The following is a 16,783-nucleotide window of genomic DNA, read 5'->3' on the forward strand; positions in this document are numbered from 1 at the left end:
AGGTCAGGTTCTCCAGGTCAGGTTCTCCAGGTCAGGTTCTCCAGGTCAGGTTCTTCAGGAGCAGATGGTTCTAACAGTAAACTCTGTTGTTCCACTGGTTCTTCGGTCTCGGGCCGAACCAAATGTGGTTAGAAGAGAAAAGAGAAAATGAAAAAGATTTTATAGATAAATCGATGCCTCTGGTCACTGGTGTTCCTGGTGTCCAGTAAACTCTCAGGCGATGGGAGCCGCCATATTGGACTGAAGTAAACGTTACCATGGTTACAGACATTATCTACAGCATCATGATCAGAGTGGAGAGACTCCTGTTACCTGTACAGACGGTCTGGTCCTGTGAGTCCGCTCTGATCCGGTTCAAACCGGACTGATCCACATCACTCTGATCCAGTGTGAACCGGACTGATCCACATCACTCTGATCCAGTCTGAACCGGACTGATCCACATTCACTCTGATCCAGTCTGTCAGTGTGAAGAGTCTGACGTGTTTCATGTGAAGTCACATGTGCTGTTTTCTCCTCCAGAGCCGCCCAGGTGGTTTGTGGGTAACTATCCAGACAGACTGTCTGTCTGCCTGAGTGGACCTGTCTCTCTGCCTGTCTCCTTACCTGTCTCTCTGTCTCTCTGCCTGTCTATCTATCTGTCTCTCTACCTGTCTCTCTGCCTGTCTCCTTACCTGTCTCTCTGCCTGTCTCTCTGCCTGTCTCTCTGCCTGTCTCCTTACCTGTCTCCTTACCTGTCTCTCTGCCTGTCTCTCTATCTGTCTCTCTGCCTGTCTCTCTGCCTGTCTCTCTACCTGTCTCTCTACCTGTCTCTCTGCCTGTCTCTCTGGTTCGACCGATGGGTTTTTGAAGGCCGATACTGACGTTTTTGGATGGAAGCTGCTGATGACTCATAATATTTTGTGCCAATATTCAATATATTTAAATTTGATCATTTTCAAGCAAATAAAGTTGAATGTATTCAGTGTTTTCCCCCAGAATTAAATTTTAATTTAATATCGCGATGCCGTCCTGCTGGAATATCATATGCTAAATTATCACTGTTTTTGATTTTATTTTGGGTATTTTTTCTTCTAAATTACATTACATTTCTAGGCTAATAATTATTATTATTATTATTATTATTATTATTACAGAATTTTGATATTCGATACTGCGGAAATAGTGATATTCATGAAATATCGTGATATTCGATAATTTCGAATATCAGCCCAAGCCTATGTAGTATTGATCAGTTCTACAATAAATATGTAATCAATCAAACTGCATCATATCCATCACATCAGACTGGAGCAAATCCTGTTTCTGATAAAGGCCGGAGGGGAAAAACCCATCTGTCCTGCTGTCTGCCGTCTGGACCTGTCACTCAGGATGATTGACACCTGCCACTCACCTGTTTCCTGGCTTGTTTTTGCCGTGTTTGATGATGATGATGAGAATAATTTTGGGATAATTTAAGGAAAAAAGATGACAGCTGAAGGTGTGCAGCATCAAAACATCACTGGCTTGATAATCTGTGGATTTAAAGCGTCTAATGGAGCGGACTGATGAACAGACTCAGACATTTTACATAAAAACCTTCACATGGTTCAGTTCTTCTCATACAGGAATACATCTTCAGCTGCCATTTTCTTCCCTCCTGCCGTGTGTCCTGTAGATCTGAGGTGTTGAGATGAAATATTTTCTGCCAGTGTTTTCTGTGTGGGAACAGCAGCCTGAGCAGCTGGAGATGTTTTATTCATACTAACCTGTCCTGCAGGGTTAGAAACCATGAGAGAGATCTGCTGCCGGACCGACAGTCTGACTGCAGCCGGCTCAGTCTGAATCTTTCTGTATTTCCTCAGTGAGGGACGGCGGCTCGTCCGTCTGGTTTGACCAATCTCTGAACCCATCGTCTATCGGTCTGACCACGATTAGACTCTGGGGGCGACGGCCAATATTTGGGGGTTTCCGGTGTAGCCAGAGGACATCCGGACCAAGACTTCCACCACGTCTCATATGCAGAAATCTGTTTATAGAGATTAGCCCAAATGTCGTCTGGACCTAAAAAACTTTGTGAAACAATCCGGTCGTAGACGTCGTCTCTCGACTCCGACTCCGTTCTCGTGTCTCAAGTTGCTAATCGGACTGTAAACAGACCGGCTCAGGAAGAGGAAGTCTTGGCCCGGATGTCCTCTGGCTGCACCGGAAACCCCCAAATATTGATCCGTCGCCCCCAGAGTCTAATCGTGGTCAGACCGATAGACGATCAGGAAAAGACACTTATGCCATATCACGATATTACGATATCCAAAATCTAAGATGATATCTAGTCTCATATCACGATATCGATATAATATCGATATATTGACCAGCCCTACTTAGTGGGCTTCTGATTCTGTGCCTCTGTATGGAAACACTGCAGCTCACAGTCAAACACGCCCTCTAGAGGCCAACTGACGAAGTGCAGCATCTCACTAAGTGTTACCTGACTGACTGACTGTCTGACTGTCTGTCTGACTGACTGACTGACTGACTGTCTGACTGACTGTCTGAATGACTGACTGACTGTCTGTCTGACTGTCTGACTGACTGTCTGACTGTCTGTCTGACTGTCTGACTGACTGTCTGACTGACTGACTGTCTGACTGTCTGACTGTCTGACTGACTGTCTGACTGACTGACTGACTGACTGTCTGACTGTCTGACTGTCTGACTGTCTGTCTGACTGTCTGTCTGTCTGACTGACTGACTGACTGACTGACTGACTGACTGTCTGTCTGTCTGACTGTCTGACTGACTGACTGACTGTCTGACTGTCTGTCTGACTGTCTGTCTGACTGTCTGTCTGACTGTCTGACTGTCTGACTGATTTTCTTTGTGACGTCCTCGGCTGTCAGTTTGTTTATCAGTTTGTTTATTTTGTGATCGTTCGTCTTCTGAAACTAACGATGTAAAGATGCTAAAATCTCTTATTAATAAAATGCATTCTCTCCCCCCCAGCCCCCCCGCCCCCTCCCTCTCGCGGCGGCCCCCCTCCCCCTCCTCCGCCCCCCCACAGCTCAGCTCCTCCCCCTCCTCCACCCCCGTCCAGAGGGGGCCGGGGAGCCCCTCCTCCTCCCCCTCCCTCCCGAGCCCCCAGCTCCGCCCCCCCTCCCCCTCCTCCCACCAGGCCGGGCACGCTGGGCGCCCCCCCTCCCCCGCCCCCTCCCACCAGAGGAGGTCACCACCCCCCCCACCACCACCACCACCACCAGCCTCCGCCTCCTCCTCCTCCTCCCTCGCACTCCTCCGCCTCCCCCCCGGCCCCGCCCCCTCCTCCTCCCCCCGCGGCTCAGCACTGCAGCGCCGCTCCCGCTCCTCCTCCCCCCCCTCCTCCTCCTCCCCCGCCCGGCCCCCCTCCCCCTCCGGAGCTGGACGGGCCGGGGGGCGGAGACTCGCCCCGCTCGCCCGGCGGGAAGTCGGCCCTGCTGGAGCAGATCCGGGGCGGAGCTCAGCTGAAGAAGGTGGAGCAGAACCACCGGGCGCCGGCCTCCAACACGGGACGAGACGCCCTGCTGGACCAGATCCGACAGGGGATCCAGCTCAAGACCGTGAGTCAGCTGAGACCCGTATTTCACCTTCATATGTGTAAATTTTAATTTTAGGCTTTTAGCTGATTCTCAAATTCAGAGCGACATTCGATATCGCAGAAAATATCGCGATATGCTCAAAATATTGCGATATATGGGCCCAAGTGTAGTGGAAGCCAGACTGGAAAACAACATGAACAAACCAGGAAAGAAGAAAAGGTTTAGATCATGGAAGTTATGGAAAATGTTCCATCAGGATGGCGGTGGGAACACTAGAATAAGAGCTGTGGAGACAACTGGACGGGATTTTTTTTTTTTCAATCAATTAATTTTCAATCAATTTATTGAAGTGCAGAATCACCATGAAGCATGGTCCCAATACACTTTACAATTAAAAGAATACATAGGACAAAACATACAGCAAGCAAATAAAATAGTTAAAATAAAACAACCACATTGAAAACACATTGAAAGCGTAGCAATGAAAATTAACACCGTATTTGCAAATTATGTCACCAAGGGGAAGCATGTAGATAGAAAAGAGCAGAGGGCCAAGGACCGATCCCTGCGGTACACCGGACTTTACTTCAGAAAATTCAGATTGTATTATTGTAACTTACACATTGAGTTCTATTTGATAAATATGAATGAAACCATGAAAGCACCGTCCCTGGATACCAATATGCTTCTCCAAGCAGTTCAGCAGCATGCTGTGGTCCACAGTGTCAGAAGCAGCACTCAACATTATTGCTGCTGCTTCTTAAGTCAGAATTAAGAGTAATTAGTAGATCATTGACTTTTTATCGTTCATTTTCTTCTTCTGCTGCTGTTATCTCTGCACACCACCTCTGCTCACATGCTGTAATGTCAGAAATTTTCATTCTTTTCATACATATATTTCTACCCCCATCCCATTTTTCTTTGTTGCATTCAGAAATTTGCTGCTGAAACCACTTAATTTCCCCTCAGGAATTTGGTAATGAATGCATTAATTAGCTTAATTAGGGGCCTCATTAGCATAACAGGTAATGTTTAATATATCATATTTATCAGGCAGCTCAAACGCGTCTTGTTCACAAATTTTTGGCTGCTGCTTCTTTATTGTTTATCTTTATTAATAACGATCTTTGCTGCTCTGAGAAACCTTTTTTGACGACGCGGTTTTGTTCGATCCTCAATGAACTGGACTCGGTTCTGTAAAATGAACTGGACTCGGTTCTGTAAAATGAACTGGACTCGATTCTGTAAAATGAACTGGACTCAGTTCTCTATAAATGAACTGGACTCGGTTCTGTTCTCTATAAACGAACTGGACTCTATAAATGAACTGGACTTGGTTCTCTATAAATGAACTGGACTCTATAAATGAACTGGACTTGGTTCTCTATAAATGAACTGGACTCGTTTCTGTATAAATGAACTGGACTTGGTTCTGTTCTGTATAAATTAACTGGACTCTATATAAATGAACTGGACTCGATTCTGTTCTCTATAAATGAACTGGACTTGGTTCTGTTCTCTATAAATTAACTATACCTGGACCTGGTTCTGTCTGCAGGTGTCGGACCTCCCGGAGTCCGGCCCCCCCACCCCGGCCCCCTCGGCGGGGATCGTGGGCGCTCTGATGGAGGTGATGCAGAAGAGGAGCAAAGCCATCCACTCCTCAGGTGAGACTCTGCTTCACATTATGGATTATAGATTATAGATTATATGTTTCATCTGAAAGAAGCTGCTGGCAGTTTGAAAACAGCGTGAACTAGCGTTGTAAACGATTAATCAATGATCGATTAATTGCCGTTAAGAATTTGATCGATCCAGCTTATTACTTTCGATCAAAGGTGCAGGTGTCTGCTTTCTTGTACTGTCTTAGTTATAATGGCATGGCTTTATTGCGACTAAAACGTTATATGAGTTATAAATTAGTTATTTTATTTGCTTTTTTATTTCCCGTTTTATTTATTTACCTGTCTATCAATGCCCTGGTACACCTGTATGTTATATTATTGACAGAGGTTACTTGTTGATGTACACCTGCAAACCTTGTGGAAAATAAAATAAATTTAAAAAAAATTGGTCACAAAAAAAAAAGAATTTGATCGATCCAGCTATCAATTGAACAGTATGCGGTCTCATCTTGAACTGCATCAGTGGGAGTTTTACTGAAATAATTTAAACTGAACACAAGGGGGCGCTGAGTCGTTATCAGAAGTTATTTCTGTGGATGATTGATCAGACCGACTCAGCTGGTCTGAGCGCAGCCTTCGCCTCTCAGACCTGAATCCTCCAGACTTCCGGGAACCATCCTGCTGAACTTTTTTTTTGTCTTTTCCAGACGAAGACGAGGACGACGAAGACGAGGAGGATTTCGAGGACGACGACGAATGGGACGACTAGCCGCTCCTCCACCCCCCCCCCCCTCCCCCGACCGACACTAAAACATCTTCTAAAAATCTTCCAGAACCTGACTAAAATTGTAATGTAAATGTTGTATGAATTTGCTGTATATTTATTGTTGCCTTTTTGCTTTCCGTTTTTTTTTTTATTATTATTATTATTATTAATCTGTGCAATACCTCATTCATTTAATCTGTAAAGTTGGTCACGTCTCCTCCTCACCTCCCGGGACAGAAAGCACAGAAAAGCATTCATTAGCATATTCATTTTTAGCAAATATTAAAAATGAAAGACGACCAGCTGAACCCGCCCAGCGAGCGGCGGGCTCAGAGAGGCTTCTGGGAACAGGAGGCTCCGGTAGTAACAAGTTAACCGTGTGCAATGCTCCATGGGAAATATTTTTTTATCTGTGTTTATTTTGAATGTTTTCGTTCCTCGTGTGAGAAAGCGGAAAAGAGAGACGGACAAACCGGGCCGGATCCTCTTCATGTTTTGGCGGTGGCTTTAATGCGAGGAAACATATTTTCATATCGTCCGTCTCTCTGTCTCCTTCTGCTTCTGATTCAATTCTAGTTTAGCGACGTTTTTTTTTTTTCCTGAGATGTCAGCGAGGCTCGGGCGCGTTCAAGGCATTTGCACACCGTTTGAACTCTCTCAGTTTTGTGTGTGTCTGTATGTTGGTGTGTGTGTGTGTGTGTGTGTGTGTGTGTGTGTGTGTGTGTGTGTGTCACAGAAAGTGGAATGACAGATACGCTGTCGGTCGGACGTTTTTTTAAAAGCTCGAGGATTTGCGTTAACGTGACTTTCTGCCTCGTTATGAAACACGACTGACCGCGTGTTTCCCAGAGGCATTATGGGATACCGTTATAGAAAGCGTCTACAGAGAAACGCCGCAGACACTCTCTGAACCGATGAGAGTTTCGTCCCGGGGTGTTTGGTTTTTTCCTCGTGGCTCCTGGTCTTCATTCGCTCCCCGCAGGAGGAACAGATGGGATCGTTCTCCGCTCCGTTTCATAACAATATTTCATCACCAAAAAAACATCAAAGCATTTTCTCCCTTTTGGTTAACAAACCGTGATTTTATGCAACGCGACTGTAAATGCCTAAATTGCTAAAAAAAAAAAGCAAAAGCAAATAATGAACCAAAACTGGCATTTGCGAGAAGCTTGTGGGTTTGGCGATTTGCCTGTGATCTTCTTCTCCTCCTTCTCCTCCTCCTCCTCCTCCTCCTCCTCCTCCTCCTCCTCCTCCTCCTGAAAGCGTGTACAGAAAACAGTGATGCTCGTTTTAACCGTCGTCTTGAGTTTTTTCCTCCTCCAGAGGCTTCATGCTGCATTAAGAAACCGTGATACTGACATCAAACCTGTGAACAAGGTTGGGGGCGGGGGGGGGGGCAATGAGAATACTAAATTGTATACTTAAATAAATGTTAATATTTACAGAGAGATTTTGTCTTTTGCTCTTTCAGCGTGTGGAAAAACTATTTTTCCTAGCCTGGTTTCATGTTATGTAAAATGTAAAAGTATATACAATACAATACAGAAATAAATACAGCAGGGAAGATTCACCATGATGAGACAGTGGATCTATTTCCAGCCTCATCCTTGATTCTTTCACTAAGTGGAGGATTTCATTTTCCCCCATTAAACATGTATATGACATTTCACTGGCATTTTATTGGCGATCTGAAGAGTGTTGTAATGAGGGGTCACTCGGTGAGAGTAAAGCCCCCCCCCCCCCCCCCCCCCCCCCCCGACACACACACACACACACACACACACACACCCTCAGTGGGAAATCCATATTTACTTTGAACAGCTGCTTAATGAACTTGGGAATTGTCCCACAGGCTCTAAATACATTTCCCACGTAACCAGCCTGGATTAGAAAGTGATTTATTTACAGACTGAACTGATGCTCTCTTGTTTTCTTCAAGATCAAATGAAAATGTATTGATCGCCCTGGGGAAACTGGGTAATTGTAGACGTAAAATAGTAATAATGTACAGCAAATAAAAACAAATGGTGGTATTAAACGTATCACAAGCAACTATTCCAACACTTTCACATAGTAACCTTTAATTTAAGAAATAAATGAAAGGTCCCATGTTCAGTTCTCCTCTGTCTCAGGAGCAGAATAAAGTTCTTCATGATGTTCGACAGATAAATGTAGTTCAGCTCAAAGTTAAACTGAATGAATGTGAAGGCTGAGTCGTCACAATACTGGCTCCTGATTGGCCGACAGCAGCGGCTCCTCTGATTGAAAGTGGAGGTTTTCAGTTCAGATGCTGCAAACTGGACCAAAAAAACAACAAAGTGGAAGAGCAAAACTTCTGCACACTGAGATCCAGTTTCTGCATGTATTGAACCAAGCTTTCAGTCAAGTAGACCTTCAGGGCAGAAGGAGAAGAAGTTTCAGGTTTGACCTGAAGGAGGTCTACTTGACCTGAAGGAGGTCTACTTGACCTGAAGGAGGTCTACTGACCTGAAGGAGGTCTACTTGACCTGAAGGAGGTCTACTGACCTGAAGGAGGTCTACTGACCTGAAGCTTGGTTCAGTAAAGAAACTTGCATGGATCTAAGTGTGCAGAAGTTTTGCTCTTCAACAATGTCTTCACTAAACATTTCTGATCACACATGTATAGAAACAGAGTTAAATATGAATTCCTAAAACAGGGACCTTTAATGAAAAGTGTGGAAACAGTAATTGCAGCGTGTGTGATGCTGAAGAACAGCAGCTGAACTGAGACAGAAAAAATGAATGAAAACATTTAGAAAAGAAGAATGAAATGTAAAACCCAGTGTGGCCTGGTGGGTCGGCCTGCAGGTTTCTGTCCTGAAACTGCTGAGTGACGGACAGCAGCAGCTGCTCTGCTGCTACAACAACAGACCAGACACAGACCAGCAGAGCTGACACAGACCAGCAGAGCTGACACAGACCAGCAGAGCTGACACAGACCAGCAGAACTGACACAGACCAGCAGAGCCGACACAGACCAGCAGAGCTGACACAAGACCAGCAGACACAGACCAGCAGAGCAGACACAGACCAGCAGAACTGACACAAGACCAGCAGAGCTGACACAGACCAGCAGAACTGACACAAGACCAGCAGAGCTGACACAGACCAGCAGAGCTGACACAGACCAGCAGAACTGACACAGACCAGCAGACACAGACCAGCAGAGCAGACACAGACCAGCAGAACTGACACAAAACCAGCAGACACAGACCAGCAGAGCTGACACAGACCAGCAGAACTGACACAAGACCAGCAGAGCTGACACAAGACCAGCAGACACAGACCAGCAGAGCAGACACAGACCAGCAGAACTGACACAAGACCAGCAGAGCTGACACAGACCAGCAGAACTGACACAAGACCAGCAGAGCTGACACAGACCAGCAGAGCTGACACAGACCAGCAGAACTGACACAGACCAGCAGAGCTGAAACAGACCAGCAGAACTGAAATAGACCAGCAGAACTGACACAGACCAGCAGAGCCGACACAGACCAGCAGACACAGACCAGCAGAGCTGACACCCTGCAGCCAGCCTGCCATCTGAGAGGAATGAGACTTTATCCACCTTTCAAACATAATAGGGGATTAAGATCTGTCATTAAGATCTAGATCGGTGGTTCCCAACCTGGGGCCCAGGATCCTGCAGGGGGTCGTGAGATGATTTATGGGACAGGACAAACATATTTCTACTACTACTGTCTCTATTACTACTGTCTACTTTTTCAGTTTTTTCTCTAATTTTTGCTTTTTTTTTTCTTGTGAAATACTGAATAGTTTTCAGACAGAAGGTGAAAAGGGAAAATCATTCCTTCATCAACTGTTATCACAGATATAAATCCACAGTATGCACTGTGATAGCAGTGAGTAGCATCAGACTGATGGAAGCTACTTGGAAACTTTTGGAGCCTTCCGTTCCGACTTTTAGCGACTTTTCAGAGGGAATGTCCCATAATTCTTTGCATCAGCGACATCAAAAATGTGGACACTAGGGAAGCGGCCAGAAAATATAAATACACCGAGCACGGCAGCTGTTGGCAAGAAAGAGCGGTGTCACTTTATTTCAATCGTCCTGCTGACTCTCAGATATTCAGCAGGATCAGCTGTCAACAAGAACCGTTTCAACAGACCGTCAGCTCGGGATTTTCAGTCGACTATCAACAGATGTTCAACAAATTATCTGTAAGTTGATTGTCAAGTGAACCTGCTCAGATTTCTATCAATAGACTGATAGACTGTCAACAACTTCAGGTTAGAGTTAGCTTTAGTCACATAAAACACTCGTCTTCTGTCTGTTGATTAGATTCCCCTCATTGTCTGTTAGTGTTTGGTTGAATACATGTTACTGTCTGTTGAGACAAATCTAGACAGTTAACTGACAAGTTGTGGAGTCAACAGAGAACTAGGAGTATATCTGTAAATAATAATAATAATAATAACCTTTATTTGTATAGCACCTTTCATACACAACATGCAGCTCAAAGTGTTTACATCAATAGAAGGCAGATAAAAGACAGATAAAGAGATAAAATTCATATAAAAGAACAAGCAAAATTCATTGCATTAAAAGAATCAAATCAAGTAAAATAGAAAGATAAAAAACACAACAAATACTCTCACTTTTAGATGCACATTGTGAGTGAACCCATATGTTTTTCTGTAATTTTCTTTCCCCCTGTCCTTCCTGATTCTACTCTTGATCTCTATCACTCTACTAGTGTTTTTTTTTTTTTTTTTTTGCACATTGATTGTATCTTTAGACAAATATGTTTTGCTACGATTTCCAGATCTGTTTTCCTTCCACGTGAAGTAGCGTTGGTGTATCCATGGCGACATGTGATGTCACCAAGTCCATCTCGTTCCTCCTTTTTGCACCATCATTTCACACCCTCACTGTCTCGCACGACCCGAGCACTGATGTCAGGTGACGTCACCGAGTCTGAACACTGAAACCCTACCGGCTCCAGGATCTTGACCTCTGACCTCCACGGGTGTCAGTTGGGTATGGCGAGGTGTGGCGTTTCAGTAAGTGAGTTCAAATTTGATCTTGTAGTTTTTAATAATTAAAAGAGAAAGTAAAAATCAAGTTTGGTACGGAAGCTGAGAACGGCTGTGCTTGCAATTATTTTTTTTAATGCCGTTATCTCGAGATCACAAGTTATTTATCTCGTTATCTCGAGAAAACAAGCTTTGTTATCTGGAGATAATGAGATAATCAACCCGTTATAATCATAAAACAAAATATCGTTTCCTCTTATTACTTATAATGTTCATCAGAGATCAGGAGCCATGCCAGCATGCAGAGATGGCGTCTGGACAACTGTAGCAGCTGATTTAAGCTGAACATGTCAGATCAAGGAGTTTCCATTACTGATCAACACATCAGACTGGACTTCAGTCAAGGTCTAACAGGCAGAAAGTGCATTGTGTCTTTCTGTTAGAGAAAACATTCAGATCAGTCCTCGTCATTTAAGGAGAAGACCAGCAGTTTGAATCCTCCCTACAGTCATGACAGTGATCTGAAGGCTGAAATCAGCTGTGATCAAATCAACCAGACACTCATTTTCCAGTTCTCCATAATTATCCCGTGATCTCGAGAAAACAAAAGTTGTTATCTCGTGATAAATTATCTCGTTATCTCGAGAAATCGGCCTTTTGTTTTCTCGAGATAACGAAATAATTAACTCGTGATCCCGAGATAACGGCATTAAAAACATAATTGCAAGCACGGCCGTTCTCGGCTTCCGTAGTTCGGTGACTTTGGTCAGAAAATATATTTGTGTTTTTTGTATTAGCTGTGGTTCATGATGATGCTCACCAGCCAGTTTATCAGTCTGTTTATATCCCATTAGGCTGCATCACCAGGTGTAATATCTGAAGTTTAAAGGAGCCTATCATTGTATTTCAGCTTTTACTCTATTTCTATACCTATATGACTAAAGACGATTAATGAAGACTGTTACGATTTGATTGTGTTTGAGTGGTTAAATTTAAAGTTATTGCATTTTCAAAACTCATCACAGCTGGACTCGCTCCTGATTGGCTCCCTCACTAAAGAATGACTGAAATCCGTCCAATCAGGGTCCAGTTTGCAGCATCTGAACTGAAAGCCTCCACTCAGCAGGTTTACCTCACTTGAGTTAGAGGAGCCGCTGCTGTCGGCCAATCAGGAGCCAGGATTGTGACGACTCAGACGTTCATTCAGTTTAACTCTTTCAGTTCAACTTTGAACTAAAGTACATTTATCTGCAGAACATCATGAAGAACTTTATTCTGATCCTGAGACAGAGGAGATCTGGAAACTGAATCTTGAAAACTAAATATGAGACTTTAAGTCAAATCTCTTTTTAACTCTGATTTGTTTATTTCTCTACACAAGAATATTTAGAGCACATCTTTCACACACTGTAGCAAAATGCAGCGATAGTAACTCAAACATCACACATGGTCTATCAGTAAAGCTCTTAAACTTAAATTAAACGCCATTCAAAAGTGTCATTTTGTAAAATCCAAAAGTGATACAAATATTAAATATCTCCAGGTCAGACTCGATATAAAGTGAGAACAGTTCAGGAGAGACGAGTCGATGCGTCGTTTCTCCAGCAGACTTCAGCTCTGAGGCAGATCCACCTGGAACCACAAAGATCAACACGAGATCATCAGCTGAACTTTACCATCTGAAAAACATCTGTGCAAATCGGTGAAGTGGGTCAATATTTTAGGAAATCGAGAGAGAATGTTATAATAATGATACTAATAACTTTATTCATTCAGCACTAAAGTTACAGCCTTTAAATTAAGTATCACTTTACAAACACTCCACAATAACTGATAACTCTACAAATTATTTAAAGTATAGTAAGTAAATTAATGAATAAAATGTGCACAGAAAAATCAAAAGTCATGTCAGGTTTTCGAGAATGTTTTTCTGTAGCTGTGGTCAGGGAGGTGGAATATATCTGATATCTGATATTTAATAAAAAAGCAAAGGTAACACTTTACAATAAGGGTACATTAATTAAGGGTTAGTTAATGCTTAATAAGCATTAACTAACCCTTAATTAACAGTTAACTAATGTGTCTGGTAATCATTTACTAATGGTGTTCATGTTAACTAAGGTATTAATTTATACATTATTTAATAGTCATCTTTATAAACTATTAAATAATGTATAAATACCTTAGTTAACATGAACACCATTAGTAAATTACACATTAGTTAACTGTTAATTAAGGGTTTGTTAATGCTTATTAAGCATTAATAAGCATTAACTTAGTGACCCTTATTGTAAAGTGTTACCAAAGCAAATTTGGGCCATCTAATAGATCTAAACAATTAATAAAAAAAATTAAAAAATTAATTTGCAATATGAACTTTTGCAATTTCCAAATCAGAATCAAAGAATTTAGAAGCAAAACCTTTTATCAGACTCAAACTCAGTAAATCTGCACACTGACAACAAAATCACTTTTCTTTAAACAATTTTAAAGTTCTAAACATTTTTTTTTAAAAACTAAGAAAAACGTATGATGATATGAATCACAGTTTAAATCACAATTGCAACATTCTGTCAAATAATTGCAATTAGATTTTTTGTCAGTATCTTTCGGCCCCAGCGTCTAACTGGAGTGTAAATTCACACTCTGGTTTTCTTCCGCCTGTCTTCTCTCTTCCCAGCGGAGCTCCAAGCCTTCAGTCTTATCAAATCAGCAGTGAAAAGTCCAGCTATTTATAACCGAGTGTGAGGAATTCACAGGGTTAGGAAGGCTGTCGTCTAACGTCAGCACGCATTTCCACTAAGGCGGTGTAATGGCTATCGGACGTTAATGATGCATACCTGTTAGATATTGCACTGTGTTGTCTGTGATCTTTGCACTTGAGCACAACAAAATCTTCGAAATTCAAAAGGAACTCTTACCCTCTTTAATGACCTGATGCTGCTTCCTCGGATGGCGGCCATCAGGTCGTCGCGGCTCGAGCGTTGCGGCGCCGGCGGCCGGGAAGCTTCCTCTCTCCTCTTCTGCGCAGAAGGCCTCAAGGCGTTCTTCAGCTCTTTGAGGATGTCGGCGCTCTCCTTCTCGTTGGCGCCGTTCTTCACCTTCTTGGACTTGGGTTTCCTCTGGGTCGACTGGCCCTTGGTGCCGTTGGACCCTTGGCGCTGTTTGACCATCTCCGCGATCGTCCGGGTCGGCGCGTTCTTCTCCGAGAGCGGCTCCAGAGACGGGCGTGGAGGAGGAGGAGGAGGAGGAGGAGGTGGAGGAGGGGGAGTGTGATGTTTGTTTTGATTCTCAACAGTTTTCGAAGATTGTGACGTCTTCTTTGGCCGGTTTGCAGATGAAGCAGAGCCTTGGCCCGCCGGTGCGACGGACGCCTCGGGAGGACTTTGTTCCTTCTGCTGCTGCAGCCTCCTCTGGCGCTGCTGGTCCTGGTTGCGAGTCAGGATGCCGGTCGCCGTCATCCGCGGGCCCGGCAGGTCGAACCGGTAGCCCAGCTTGAGCAGAGTGGTGTTTTCCCTCAGCAGCCGCACCATCTCCATCTCCACTTTCCCTCCACAGATGTGCCGCTGGTTCTGGAAGCGAAGCTCCACCAGAGTCACGTTTTGCTGCAGCGACGCCAGCAGAGCCAGGATCCCCTGACCGGACACGAAGTTGGACTCGATGTTCAGGTTTTTGATGGAGCGGTTTTCCCGGAGCATCTTGGAGACGGCGAAGGCCACCCGGTCGTCTGCGTGAGTGTTGGCGAGGCTGAAGACGCGGACGTGCGTGTTGGTGCGCAGAGCCTCGGCGAAGCGAAGCAAGGTCTCTGGAGAAACGTCTTCGATGTTGTTGAGGTTCAGCTCGCTCACGCTGGGATCGTCACGCAGGATCTGCTCCAGGGCTTCGTCGATCACGATGGGGTTTCCGCTCGGTCTGTCGGAGGCCTCGTTCGGGTTTTGGTCTGTGGTTTCAGTCCTGGGGATTTCCTTCCTGGTTTCACTCCCTGAGCCTTTTGACAGACCGTTGCACGTCTTCTGAGGACCTTTAGTCCTAAGAAACGCCTCCTTTTTACACTTATCCTTCTTTTCCTCCTCATCTTCCTTTGATGACCCGGCGTTTTTGCCAAATCTACTGTCCACTTTTTTCCCCTTCTGGAAAATCTTTTTCCTTTCGTTGTCCTTCGGCCTGCCGGCGTCACTGTCGGTCGCTGTCAGTTGTTCCACCCTGCTCTTATCTCGCCGCCGCTCCTCAGCGTCGGCCTGCGCACGATAACAGGATGTAAAATTAGGTCGAGCCCTGACATTCTCCAGTCTCTGACTTTTAATTAAGAATACCTTCCTAACTCTGGCACTGAATCATTAAAGCTGGTATTTCTGAGACATCGTATTTTTAGACTGTTTTCCAATGACATATTACACTGAATACTGAGCCATGATACATGTGATACCCTCTGTAGCATTATATACATTATATAGCACAGGTTATTGAACAATTTTTGAACATGTTAAAAACATTCATCTCAAAACCCTCAAGGACAACACAAAAAGTCAAAGTCTTATTCCCATTGTGGTCTTTGGTCTAAAAACAAACAGCTTGGTCTTCATATCACAAATATTTCTTGCATATATTGGTAACACAATAAGGGTCACTAAGTTAAGGGTTAGTTAATGCTTAATAAGCATTAACTAACCCTTAATTAACAGTTAACTAATGTGTAATTTACTAATGGTGTTCATGTTAACTAATGTATTAATTTATACATTATTTAATAGTTTATAAAGATGACTATTAAATAATGTATAAAGTAATACCTTAGTTAACATGAACACCATTAGTAAATGATTACCAGACACATTAGTTAACTGTTAATTAAGGGTTAGTTAGTTGACCTTATTGTAAAGTGTTACCCATATATTTTATACACTGTAAATTCATCATTTGGATTTTGTTTGATTATTGGCTAAAGCGTCAGGACTTAATATTGTAATTTAACAGGAATACAGTGATGTGAATCAGAAAGACATTTGAGAAATGTTGCTCTTAAAGCTGATATTATCCAACAGTGAACATTAATCTATTTCCTGAATTATCTAAAATTGCTGTCGGAGAAAATGTCAGATTATTTTATCTGACCACAGAGCGCCGATTCACATAAATCTTGTTTTGACTGAGTGTGAATGTTTAGTCTGGTGACTTCAGATACATTCATCACCTCACCAACGTTGACCGTTCACGTTAATATTATCGGGATACTGAAGTATTCAGTTTAAGATTCATATTCAGAATATTCTGTTAATTGATGCAATAAAGGATAGTCCTGCACAGGATATGAAGACGCATATAAATGGATTATCTTTAATTTGACTTTAATCTGGAATGCTCTGTGAATGTAAGCACAGTTAGTGTCTTAGTGCACGCAAAATATTTTATATTTTATTATATTCAATGTGTCGACACATCAGCAACAGAATACTTGAGCAAATGAAGCCTGGTGGGGAAACACAGTCACTCCAGTGTGCCTCCCTTCAGTCCTTCATGTCCCTGCCTGTTCTCACCCGTCCGGCGCTGGAGTCCACCTTCTCCTCCTCCTCCTCCAGCAGCAGCTTCTTGTTCTCCTCCTCCCAGTACTTCAGCAGAGCCTCCCTGTCGAAGCCTCCCGTGGACGTCTTGGCGGTCTGGTCTTTCTGCCTCAGGCCGATGGGGACGTTGTCGTCGGGGTCGAGGTCGGCCAGCTCCCTCTCCAGCTCCTGCAGCTCCTCGGACGACAGCGTGGCCAGGAGCTCGTCCTCGTCCACGTCTTCGTACTTCCCCAGCTCCCTCCGGTACCCAAAGGTACTCAT

At 43.8% G+C, this 16,783-nt stretch overlaps 2 protein-coding genes across 2 annotated transcripts in view; one reads left to right on the forward strand and one right to left on the reverse strand.

The window, feature by feature from the left end:
- Window positions 1–7,329, forward strand: part of LOC139657531 (actin nucleation-promoting factor WASL-like) — a gene marked incomplete at its 5' end in the record, with an annotated part of 16,901 nt that extends 9,572 nt beyond the window's left edge. The window contains 3 exons of the mRNA XM_071535409.1: window positions 2,983–3,572; window positions 5,110–5,218; window positions 5,884–7,329. Of these exons, the coding sequence (XP_071391510.1) occupies window positions 2,983–3,572; window positions 5,110–5,218; window positions 5,884–5,945 (761 nt within the window). The remainder of the gene's footprint in view (window positions 1–2,982; window positions 3,573–5,109; window positions 5,219–5,883) is intronic.
- Window positions 6,151–16,783, reverse strand: LOC139657533 (leiomodin-2-like). The gene is made up of 5 exons (XM_071535411.1): window positions 16,499–16,783; window positions 13,844–15,202; window positions 8,917–9,099; window positions 7,132–7,198; window positions 6,151–6,167 (listed from the first exon to the last, which is right to left on the reverse strand). Exons 1-5 carry the CDS (start codon window positions 16,781–16,783, stop codon window positions 6,151–6,153), a joined length of 1,911 nt encoding a protein of 636 aa, XP_071391512.1.

The sequence above is a fragment of the Centroberyx affinis genome, unplaced genomic scaffold, assembly GCF_046629955.1.
Source record: "Centroberyx affinis isolate AG114_WGS23_722 - 3 ecotype Tasmania unplaced genomic scaffold, CSIRO-AGI_Caff_v1 ptg002706l_1, whole genome shotgun sequence".
Classification (NCBI taxonomy): Eukaryota; Metazoa; Chordata; class Actinopteri; order Beryciformes; family Berycidae; genus Centroberyx; species Centroberyx affinis.

Bases quoted from the DNA above. Each gene is read 5' to 3' on its own strand.
- LOC139657533 (XM_071535411.1), bottom strand. From the start codon at position 16,783: ATGAGTACCTTTGGGTACCGGAGGGAGCTGGGGAAGTACGAAGACGTG. The intron at 9,100-13,843 runs GTGCAAAGATCA...GGTCTGTGTCAG, and splicing joins GAAGATTTTGTTGTGCTCAA to TTCTGCTGGTCTGTGTCAGC. The intron at 7,199-8,916 runs GTCAGTTCTGCT...ACACGCTTTCAG, and splicing joins TGTCGGCTCTGCTGGTCTGT to GAGGAGGAGGAGGAGGAGGA.